The sequence below is a fragment of the Nakaseomyces glabratus genome, chromosome F (genome assembly GCF_010111755.1).
Source record: "Nakaseomyces glabratus chromosome F, complete sequence".
Classification (NCBI taxonomy): Eukaryota; Fungi; Ascomycota; class Saccharomycetes; order Saccharomycetales; family Saccharomycetaceae; genus Nakaseomyces; species Nakaseomyces glabratus.
The window spans coordinates 803,137-814,744 of NC_088956.1; the positions used below are offsets into that span (position 1 = coordinate 803,137).

Genomic DNA, 11,608 nt, shown 5'->3' on the forward strand with positions numbered 1-11,608 from the left:
TATCCACTTATATCATAAGTTTTTTACACGATTATTTAAGAATATATGTTGTTAGTTTATACATTAAGACCCGTCCATTCTTGAAGGGCGGCTTGAGTCCTACTAACTCCTTTTCCAATGGTAGAAAATGTGTGCTCCAGGACGCTGATCGTCTTACCAATCCCAACATTTATTTTAAAAACTATTTTATCTTGATTCTCCACAAAACTTGGGAAATTGTGTTTCTCAATATCATAGCACAGACTTTTAACATTATTAAAAGTACCAGGCAAAACAAATGCTAGACAAGTAGTACCCAATATAATTGGGGTGAAGAACCTGTAAACAAAATTCCTATTTCTGGTCAACACAGAACCAGTCATGAATGAAACAGCAGTATAGGTTAGCCCAGGGATAAACTCTTCTTTCCTCTCAGCTTTCAATCCGGCAATAGTGGATGTAATTTTACGCTCACTACGGTAATACCTATTCGATGCCTTCTCTAACTTTTCAGAAGTTCTATCCAGCCTCTCAGCCAAATTAGTCCTTCTCCTCCTGAAGAAATCAACCATATATGGTGGATAACGCACTGATATCCCATCTACGAGTTCATTATTACCGATCAACTTCACAAACTTACTGGATGCCTTTGCAATAACATCTTTATTAGACTTTTCTGGGGTATAAACAGCCTCTTTAGCACCTGAGGATGGTACAACAACTCCTTCAGGTGGAACCACTCGCTCTTGAACGAGGTCAACTTCACGATAGTAATCGACAGCCATGTCTGAATTATTCCTTAGCGACTTTGCTTGCCTAATCTACAACCCCAATAAAGACCCATTCGTGACCCTTTTGTAATTAGTTTTTAAACACTTTTGCTATTTCCTTTCGGATTCGTTGTAATCGTCCGACAAATCGATTTTAAGAATTTAACGAATTTGAAGCGATGAGATGAGCCAGTCAAAGGAATGATGGGAAAGTGCATAAGACTAAAAAACGCAGACGATATATTAAGTATAGCTACCTTATGTAAAATAATTGCTATTTAATGAATGATGTGGAAAACAAAGAAAAGTATGCAGATAGGAACCAAAACTAGTTCCACATTAAACAAATATATAAGAATGAGTAGTTGATGCATATTATTGTAACTTTGCCAGCAATGCCTTAGGTGTTCACATTATGGATGAGAACAGCTCATATGTATACTCCTCATTTAGGTCATATTTGTTGGCGTCCTTAAGCATACCCCACATGGAAGGGTTTTTCTCTTTCTCTATGGGTTTATGAGCTATATTTTCATTAACTTCTTCTAACACTGACTGGCTATAGTGGGGAAGAGTAACACCTCTCCTATAGGCAGTAGGCACCATGGCAGCACACAACATTGCTGCCACTAAATATTTGAACTGTGGTTGTTTGGCTACTTTTTGTGCTTCTGAGTATATTCTTGGATTGATTTGCATATTGATTGTATGTTTTTGATACTGTTTTATATATCTATCGATACAGCTACTATGAAATGAAACTACACAAGGAACGTCATGGATAGCTACACCGACCTCCATTTATATAAGTTTCAAGGTTCCTCATAGATGAGGTTAACCCCTCCAGACTTGGTTATACTAAAGGCTGAATACAAATGATCATTAGCCATACCAACTTTGCTAATACTTAAGAGGAATAGCTATACCTGGAAAGCATGGACCGTAGTCATTCGTAAGCACCAGGGGTCATCGCTAGATGTTCTAGTGACACTATTGAAGGGTGCAAAGATGAGTATGATCTATTAAAGGGTACCTCTCCAAAGACACCCCTACAATCTATGGGCAAGATAACAACCGGACCCTTTAGAGATAAGGTAAAGCTACAGCCACAAGAATAATATAAGAGGGCTAGTCATAAGAAACGCACGGAGAATCACATGCAGTGTAATACAAATGATAAAAAATGGAAATCTGATTGGAAGAGTCATAGCAATTGTATAATTTAGTGAATATGTTGTATGTAATTCGTATGATAATGAGAAATAGTTAATGATTTTAAGGTAGCATGCAGTCTTGGAATTTTGGGGCATGAAAAAAAAAAAAAAATGCAATATTGATTTCATGGCATTATATTGGGTGGCCTAATTTAAATGTGCGAATCTTTCTAGAACTACTGAAGTTCTCATCCAACAGGTAGGCTACCAAAATACTTTCTTGAACATCGATCCAATGCTCTTCTTACTGGAACTTGAGCTCGAATTCTTGCTACTATCAGTTTTCTTAGATTTGCCATTGGAACTTGCTCTGGGTAGTGAAAGCGGTGTACTGCTTTTTGACGTGGGATCATGACTTTTAGCCTTCTTGAGGGAAGTATCACTATGCTTTCTTCCCTTTGGAGGACGATTAGTTGATCCCGGCATAGGTGGTGTCAGGAAAATAGGACCACCAGAGGACTTCACTTTTCGAATACCAGTATTATTTAGGGTGTTCTGATTCATCTTAGAACGGTCATTTTCACCATCCGTCTCTGAAGTCTGGACAGAATCTACCATAGATTTAACTCGATACATTCCACCATCATTCAAATACAACCTTGAGCTACGGCCAGAGCCACGAGAGGTGTTATCAGGTGCTAATCGTTTACCATCTATATCATAAACTAATTTTGATCTTTTGGCGAGTAGTTGCCTCATTGGTGCTGGCATCACATATCCCAAATGTTCAAACTCTTCATAACGTTTCTTGTCTTGAATAGGAAGATCACCAGTAAACGATGCAACAGATTCTGCTTCACTATCTGAGTCACAGATGGGATCAATAGGCTTATCAGAGTTTTGGGCGTAAGGATTCTTTGTCGTCTTCTTAATCACTTGGTCAAGCCAGGTTAATCTGCTGTCAAGGTCAACACGTTCGTAATCATCTACATAAGACACTTTAACTGAACCGTGTGACTCTGGTGATAAATAATCCTTATCTAGGAGACTGGGGTCAATGAATTCAAATGGGATTAGAAATGTTGGCATTGGGTAATGTTTTAAGACAAAAAATGGTAGTTTCACATTACCATTCCGGAATTTGATTTGAGTATTGGTGCTAACAGTACTAATAATCTGAAAATTTGGAGCATACACGCCTGCTGCACCTGTGATAGCATCTTTTGTCGAATCACTCTTTACAATTTCGACAGTAATTTTAGTTATCTTATCTTTTAGTCTATAAGCGTAATAATCTAGCAATTCCCTACAGACTTCACGGGCCCTATCTCTTATGGCTTCTGCTCTAAAACCAATAGTTGATGGTGTCACAGCATCTGGATCGCTAGAAGGTGTACTAGATAGAGTATGACTCTCAGAGTATACCGATATTCTATCAGATCTATCTGAATTTCTCTGCTGGAGTTTGCTTTTTCTTTTCTCCTGGTTACAAAGGGTTTCTAGTTCTTTTTCAAACTCAGGTACTCTAGATACTATAACCAGATGATCACCATCAGCAGCCACATTTTCGATATACCAATCCACACTTGACCAAGTATATCTTCTACCAGAAATGTAGCACATAATAGTTCGGTAATCTATAGTATGTTCTTTTTCTCGACAAGGTACGTGCTTTCTCATTTTTTTCATGAAAGCCGTATATTCTGGATGTTGTGAATTCAGTGACATCGATTTATAAGTAATAGTTGGCCTTGTCGGGTAAATAGCCGCCAGCGACTCCAAAGCCAAGTTTGCATTTACATTGTTATTTTTCTTAGAATCATCGAAAAACACAGGAATTTGCTTACCGAAATCAAAATTGTTCATCTGGTTCGAAACAGAAGTCGAACGAGCTTGAGATGTATAGAAATCCTCCAGTTGTGCCAATTCTGCATCTGTCATTCCTGCAAAAGATTTTGACCTTTTCTTTTCTTCACCTACTGGTGGTTGTGAGGTCTTATTGTTCTTAACATCTATTCTATCCTCCAATTCGTTTAAATTCGAGAATGCATTTTGTGTATATCCATGATTGGAACCTGAATTCGTTTGTGTGTTACTTTCAGTGACTTTTTTAATGTGCTTCTCGAGGTTAGGATCAACATCACTAATATCTATATCTTCTATCTCTACAGGCTCATCAACTTTGATCTCTTTCATTTTCAGAATTTTCTGTTCCGGTGGAGGTGGCAATCTCGGTGCATTAGTTACCTTTGGCGAGTGTATAAATGGCGACACACTTCTGCTCCTGTTACTAGTCCCAAGTGCAGATCTTCCGCGTGGGGCCAAGTGCATACCATCGAGCTTACTAGTCAGCTTGCGGCTGTCTAACTCGTGGTTCTGTTGTCTTAAGGGACTCGCATCACCACTCCCTACCGCATTCCTATACGCTGGGTTATACTGTGGTGGTACCTTGATGAAGTGATTGTAAAACCCAATGTGTTGACTAGTTTCCCTTATGATCTTCGCTTGGTCGTCAATGAGCGATGGGGCCAAATCATCAAACGAGATATGCCTCGCATATGATGTGCTTGTGGACATGACTAAAGTATTGTTAGATTCTCTTCTTGCTATGTTTCAACCTAGTGAAGGGCTTCAGAGATATTTCTGTGTATTACACTTTCTGCTGTTATTGTGCTTGTAAGTACCGCTTCAATTGGTATTGCAACCAAGCCTTGAGTTAGTCTTAAAATGATTATACCAGAGACTGCAGAGGAAAATCCCTAAAAACTGGAATAGTTTGTCAGAACAGAAATCTATAAAAATATATAAGACCAATGTCAAGAATGGCAGCAAGATTGTAGTGCTATGACAATTGGAATGTTAACCTGGGCTAAAGTTATGTTAGGCCTGAGTAGTTTAGTAATGATGCCTAGTTGCTAGCTGGGAATAGTTGCTTAGTTCATTGGGAAAGATGATCTTAGGGCTCAACGAGCCAACTAAGCTGCCCTACTATTGGGTTTTATGGCCACATGCATATTAGGGCTACGATCGTCATCAGCACACAACGCTGCGTAGGAAAATCAAAACAAAAAGTTGTCAATCACTTGATTTATCATAGGGCTCTCTGCTCGAAGAGACAACTTCTCTTTAGGGTTTTGACCTTCGTTTGCTCGCTTCCCTGCCACCCTTCTCTAGGTCTTCCCTCTCCTTGACCCCCCCTTCCACCCCTTAAAATCGTGTTAGGGCTTATAACTGTGTTTGCCCCCACCTCCCTTCAACGGGGGGGAGGGTGCTTAGGGCTTAGGGCTTGGGGTTTGATGACCAAATGGCCTTAGTTTGGGTAGTGCATACATTAATGCATATTACAGTGCAGTGCATGTAGACTATTTGATGTTAAGGAACCATCAGCAACATTTGGCAACCGAGGCTTTTGCATCAAATAGAAAAGAGGATCTTTAATGATCAGGGCACTGAAGCCTTTGAGAATGCCCTATGGAGCTGAGTTAGGCACTTACATTAGGGCTTGATGTTGGTTTTTGCATTGATGCGGCAATATTTTGTCATTTGCAGCGTAAGGCATTTAGGGTGTTAAAAGGGGTTCTAATCAGTAATGTGGGATTAAGAGTGGCCGCAACCCTAAACAGAGTATAGTGGGTAAGCCCTTGGCGATAAGGGCATTTTCATAATCTATAGGCCAGGTTGTGAATATAGGAGCTTTTAGTTTTCTAGTGGTACTACTGCGAAGCACCATAAAATGATATGGATACAAATTTTGTGTATATGGGATTAGAATATATAATTTATATACCGTCCATTTGAAATATAGCAAAGTCGAACTTGAAAAATCTATAATTAATGATTACATAGTCTGTGGGAAATTGCCCGGCATTACTGGCATCTGGTTTTCTAATTTATAGGAAGAGTTGCTGTCAATTTCCGAAGAAGCCATCTCTTGACTGTCGTAAGTCAACATGTCCAGCTGTTTGGTTAGCTCCTCCATCATCTCCTTATGCTTTTGAGAGTGGAACAGGATGGTTCTTCTCTTGACTCTTTTCTTATCCACAGGCATCTTTCTAGGGACTGTTTTCCTCTCTAAAGATGTTTTACCATTCTTATTGGCATCATTGTAGATGAAATCACCGTTGGATGTTTCTGGTTGATTGGATTCAGTCAGGGTGAAGCTTTCACTTTTATCACTAGCACTGGAGTCTTCCCTCTTGTCCCCAATCAATAATAGCTCATCCGCTACTTTTTCTGCGTCAATGGATACCAAATGCTGATTACTGTCGTCCAGATCAGTATCTTTATTTCTAGATGCTTTAGAGTTCAAGTTTAAAAGTGCATATCCTGTATGCTCGGTCGCTTTGTGATGCTCATTGTTTTCAAACATTGAATCCAACTTGGACATCTTGCTCCTCAAAGCATCCTTACCTTGTTCAAGACGTTTAAACTTCTCATTGAGATCATCTAGTGTCGATTTGGTGGTGTCCTCGACAACATCCTTATTTCTTAAGTTGTCTATTTCCATCTTTAATTGCTTTAACTTGTTGTCGGAAACAGTTTCATTTGATTCTTCCATAATCCTCAATTCCTCTAAATCTTGCTGCAATTGCTCAACAGTATCTTGAGACAATATCACTGATCTTGTACCTTCTATTGGCAATTGAGAGGTATTAGCTTTATTTAACTCAATTATACTTGAGTTAATAGTGCCTAGCGGATTGGTTATAAAAGGATTATTCTGTTTCTTATTTTCTACAATGGAAATTTCTGATTGTTGAGGGGAGGATGACTCTGACAGATGGCTTGCTGGAAAAGCATCTTCAAATACAGATTCATTCTCTGATCTACCAGACTGAGGTGCTTCACTTGTGCCCAATAGACCTGCTGGAGGACTTTGGGTTGATCCGCTAGTGTTCTCCGCCTGATCCTTAGATATATCCTCCTTCTCTGATGATTCTGGCAATGCTTTCGAAATCATTGGCGATGGTGTTTTTGGTGACATGCTTGCAGTGGATAGTAATCTATTTAGTTGACGTACTTGTTGAAGATATGGTGTTAGAATATTAGGTCCTGGTGATGCCATGGAGTATCTGGCTTCTGGGTTCTTAGCAACATGAGTCAGGTTAGCTGGGCGTTCGATTGAAAACACTCCTGGACAATAGTCATTTAGGTTTTTTAGGTCAAGGGTATAAGAGGCCACACCATATCCTCTATCGTATTCATCAATATCGTTCAAGTTGGCACCATTAACACAATAGTCATTCTTGTCGCCGCCCATAATTAATATCTTATCATTTTGCATCAATGACATAGATTGGCCCGAACGAGGAAGGGGTTCATTGCAATGAGAAGTATCTAACCTGTACCATTTCAGTGTTTGTAAATTCAAGAAATACATGGTATTCTGGTACTCGTCATCTTTATTTTTCCCACCAAAGACACACATCAGATTCTTATATATTGTTGCAGAGTGTTCTTGAATTGGTTGAGGTTTGTCACCTTCTGTCTCTAAGCATCTCCATTCATTCAGATCAGGAATATAAACATACAATTGGTTTTGGAGTTCACCTCGTGATGATCCACCAAACACCCAAAGTTTATAGTCATAAGCAACCATAGTATGGTTCGTTAGTGGTGGTGGTGTGAATGCTTTGGATTTGAGGAATTGCCAGCGGGAGTGTGGGTTCCTGAAGTCTGATAAATCATACATGGCCAAATCATTGAAATAGTTGTCATCTAATTGACCGCCAAACAGATATAGTTTCGCTTTCTTTGGGGTTGTTGCAATAACACTGACCTGGTGGCCATATCTCCCCAATGGTCTTGTCCCTATTGGTGTTGGAATCGTCCACCTATGTGAATCGACGTTAAACAGATAAAGGTCGTCATCCAAAAGACCTTCTGAATTCAGTTTGTGAGTGTCACCACCAAATATTACTAGGGCATTCCCACATAATGTTGCGGCATGCCCAACCCTAGGTGGAGGAGTATTTACTGTTAAATCTATTACTTGTGTAGTGAAATTTGTGGAATCGCTATTTGCTGTTAACATCCAAGTATCACCATATACAAGCTCGCCGTGTAAACCACCCATGACAAAAATACGATTATCAGGAGTTGCATAAGTGGAGGCAATATGTCTATAACGTGGTAGAGGAGAACTCATCAATCGTGTACGGCCCCATGGTGATTCATTGGCCTCGTCCAGTACTTCTTGTAATCTTGAAAGTGCAGAGTCTCTAAAGGAATAGCGCACATTTATGTCAGAGCTATCTAGTGAAACTGTCTTTTTCTTGTCCTCTTCCAATTTTGAGATCAGCATTGATATTCTTCTGCTACTATGGCGATGTGAATAGCGGACTGACCGATCGGTGCGACTCAGTCTTTTCGCTTTCCTTTCTGTTATATTGTCATAGTCAATGTCAGCAAACATGGGAGCCCTGGGTATGCGGACACTAGTGCTAGGACTATTTAGAACCGCTGGGTCATCCGTAATTGTAGGGATGACATACTGGTTTTTGGCTCTTGGTGGTGTTGGATATTTTTCCGCTGGTGGTGGGACTTTAGAGATTCTGAGATTGCCCCTATTGGATTTCTCCTTATTTTTCTCCTTGGGGTCTTTATTTTTCTTCCTCCTGGTTAGCCTTCTAAATAGAAATGAAGTCATTGTCGCATAAAGACTTTTGAATGTATATTACCCGCGCAGAAAGCTGTATCCTTTTGTTTCGCCTGGAGTACTTGCCAAAAGAATTCTGTTTAATTGGTTTTTCAATAATTCTTGGAAGCACAACTGAATAGAGAAAAGGGACTGTGAGGAAAAAAATTTGCTTCAGGTACAAATTATTTATAAGAGAAGCGGAGAATTTTTCCTTTGTTCTGTACTTATGTTCTGAAATTCCACAACCAGGTCAATCCTTAGAAACAATATCTTTTCTTTTGGAATGTAAAACTCAACTATTGTATTTTATTTTTGTAGTCAAGGACCCTGGGGTGAAAGATAAGAACAGCGTGTTAACGTTTATATACCCGATGTTGTTGTTTGTTATTCTCGTTGTTGTATCTTTTTCCACAGGTTCATATATATTGCGTTGGTGCTGCAGAAGGAGAACGAATGATTTATTTAGATTTTTTTTTATTTTATTTTTAATACTGCAAGTGTGAAGAGCCACATCACTCGTTTATTATTCATTAGGTTTGTTGTTTGTTTTGCTTCAACTTGCAGTACTCTTGTCCTAATTGCTTATACTCATCTCATTCAGGTTGTTGATCCACTTTTTGTTTATACTATTTCATTGCTTTTGATCCTATGAAAACCCCGCACGGACTACGTAAACAAAGAAAAGACACTTCTCCTTGGGGATTTTCTCACTTTCCCACACTCCTTCGCACGTAAGTCCCAGTTTGATGACGTGGCCTTCTCTGTGGTGAGCCTTCGCTCTCTCTCTCTCCCTCTCTCTCTCTCGAGCTCCCTCCACGGTCTTCTTCGCTTGCTGGTTTCTCTGCCCACACAATTTGTACCGAATTTGGGCATAACGGAAGAAGACAGGTGGTCCCCAGTGCAGTCCCCGTACGGGACAATAGCCTTTCCTTTGTAGTTCCTGACGTATGTACCGAACATTTGGGATAGGGCGAATCAGAAAATCACATTTTCCTTGTTTGGCGGGAGGAGGAGGGTGAAGGGTGGGGGAAAGCCGCACAGCATTAGCCCGGGCTCACTCCAGGAAAATCCAGCAGCCCGCTTTTTGTTTTCATCATTTTTATTCTTAGTCAGCTCTATGCTTCTACGGGACATCCCGTGGGAGTGGGAGGGGAAGGAGGGGAAAGGTTAAGCAAGAATCCGCGAAAAATAAACAAGCCAGAAACCATAAAAAACAAAAGCTGAGAAACACATGCAGGGAACAGGAGCAGAAATGGGCCAAATAGTAAACACAAACACAATCTGGAAAATGGCGTTATTCCATGCATTTTCGGTCTTACTCTAGGCAATGTCTGGATGTGAGGTGCAGAGAAACCAATGCAGAGACCAGTGTGAGGGAAACAGAACGAGAGAGTTAAAAATTTGGAACGCGTCTTAGCGAAGAAAATGTGCTGGAGCTGCACTTGTAGCGCAGGTTAAGACTGCAGCTGAGGAGTAGCCGCGCGCTGCAACTTCGACGAAGAGGCATTATTCGCGCTGCATCTCGTAATCTTCCAGGCAACAAGAAAAATCACAGTAATAACGGTGCTAAGTACTAACGGTACTAAATACTAACTGGGCACTACCTGTTAGTACTGCGTCAGACCAGTGAGTACAATGAAATCCAGACGCGACTGGAGATGACAGACAAGACAAAGACTAGCGGTCTTATCAGGTGGACTGATCTTTGTGTTGACAGGTATTGGCAGGTAGCAACGTACCTACAATCGGTGCCTTGCTATATCTCACGCATGGAGGGGTGATGCGCTCGCTATCTTCTATCTTTTCTTTTGCAGTAAACGAGGTATTGGGAGTCGATCGCCTAGCAATAAGGCTCGCACCTCCTAGCTATAAATACTCATGTGCTATAAATATTCCTGGTGCTGTCATTGTAAATGCTGGTACAACTACCTATCTCCCTAGGCTGGAATACTTATAAATAGTTGTTTGTGATATATATATAGCTTGTAATCTAAGCGACAACCAGTTATTATCTATTGGATTATCGGCGCTCCAGAGATTGTGTCTCGAGTTTCTCTCGGTCTTGCAGAACACGTCTGAGATCAAATGAATTCGTTAAACATTATAGAATATATATACAATCTAATATTAAAGGCTTTTATGTGCATGTGTATTCCTCCCAAACCCAGACTATTAAAAGAGATGTTATTGTCAGGCACAAACAACTTACCTTATTACATAGTTTTCACCATCCTGGCGGATTGTGGCCTCTCCATCACTTACCTTTTGCATAACTTGAAAGAATTTAGACCTCTGAAGTTTTTCCTTCATTTGACTACGCTCGCATATCTCTATAAAACTTTGAGCACTTTCTTGGAATTCTAGTTTCTGGTTTTGGTCCTTTACTTCTTCTTCAATTTTCTCGAATTCATCATCTATCAGTTGATCTACTGCCGAGCTCTTGTCCTCGTGATGATCAACAATATTAAGAGTCGTTTGTGGCCGAGTTACAGTTGGTATGTACAGGTTTCTGGGACATTGTGCCGGCACTGTGTTGTGAAACTGTTTCTGTTCGTATTGCTTATATAGATTCTTATAGCTGTCGGCAAACTCTAATGGATCCTGTACTTTCATGGACGAGAAATCGTTCACCCATGAGTTTGTGTCTACAGATTTAGCTATGGTCCGTCCAGTTGCATGCGCATTGTGTGTCTGTACGTTTAATGTTGTTGGATGCACCGCATTCATACCACTGTTGTTCTGCAGGAAAGTAGCCTCCACAATTCCTGTAGTTGGCTGCCTGATGTTGGTACCATGACCAGTACCGCTACGATGCTTGTAGACCCGCTGTTGTTGGGTATCTAGGTATGGTCCCTTCCTGCTCACCATGCGCTGTATTGGGTCCGCCGCACAATATTGACTCATTCTCCTCTTGTGCTCTCTTATAGTTCACTTGCTTGCCAGGTTCTCGCACTCTAAAGTGAGCACTTTAATTGTTATATGATAGTCGATGGATACAAAGTAACACGTCTTATATACCAAAGTTGAATACCCCGATTCATACAAGTTGCACAAGTTAAAGTTAT

General features: G+C 40.3%; 5 protein-coding genes across 5 annotated transcripts; all 5 read right to left on the reverse strand.

Moving 5' to 3' along the window:
- Positions 1-56: 56 nt before the first annotated feature.
- MIC26 (Mic26p) lies at positions 57-764 on the reverse strand (the record flags this gene model as incomplete). Its single annotated transcript, XM_446313.1, has 1 exon — positions 57-764. One exon carries the CDS (start codon positions 762-764, stop codon positions 57-59), a length of 708 nt encoding a protein of 235 aa, XP_446313.1.
- Positions 765-1,157: 393 nt separating this feature from the next.
- On the reverse strand, positions 1,158-1,448 carry SPG1 (Spg1p; the record flags this gene model as incomplete). The annotated part of the gene is made up of 1 exon (XM_446314.1): positions 1,158-1,448. The coding sequence occupies one exon, from the start codon at positions 1,446-1,448 to the stop codon at positions 1,158-1,160; it is 291 nt and encodes a 96-aa protein (XP_446314.1).
- A 719-nt stretch (positions 1,449-2,167) lies between these two features.
- On the reverse strand, positions 2,168-4,480 carry GVI51_F07535 (uncharacterized protein; the record flags this gene model as incomplete). Its single annotated transcript, XM_446315.1, has 1 exon — positions 2,168-4,480. One exon carries the CDS (start codon positions 4,478-4,480, stop codon positions 2,168-2,170), a length of 2,313 nt encoding a protein of 770 aa, XP_446315.1.
- A 1,261-nt stretch (positions 4,481-5,741) lies between these two features.
- On the reverse strand, positions 5,742-8,552 carry KEL2 (Kel2p; the record flags this gene model as incomplete). Its single annotated transcript, XM_446316.1, has 1 exon — positions 5,742-8,552. The coding sequence occupies one exon, from the start codon at positions 8,550-8,552 to the stop codon at positions 5,742-5,744; it is 2,811 nt and encodes a 936-aa protein (XP_446316.1).
- Positions 8,553-10,748: 2,196 nt separating this feature from the next.
- PEX21 (Pex21p) lies at positions 10,749-11,447 on the reverse strand (the record flags this gene model as incomplete). Its single annotated transcript, XM_446317.1, has 1 exon — positions 10,749-11,447. One exon carries the CDS (start codon positions 11,445-11,447, stop codon positions 10,749-10,751), a length of 699 nt encoding a protein of 232 aa, XP_446317.1.
- Positions 11,448-11,608: the final 161 nt, after the last annotated feature.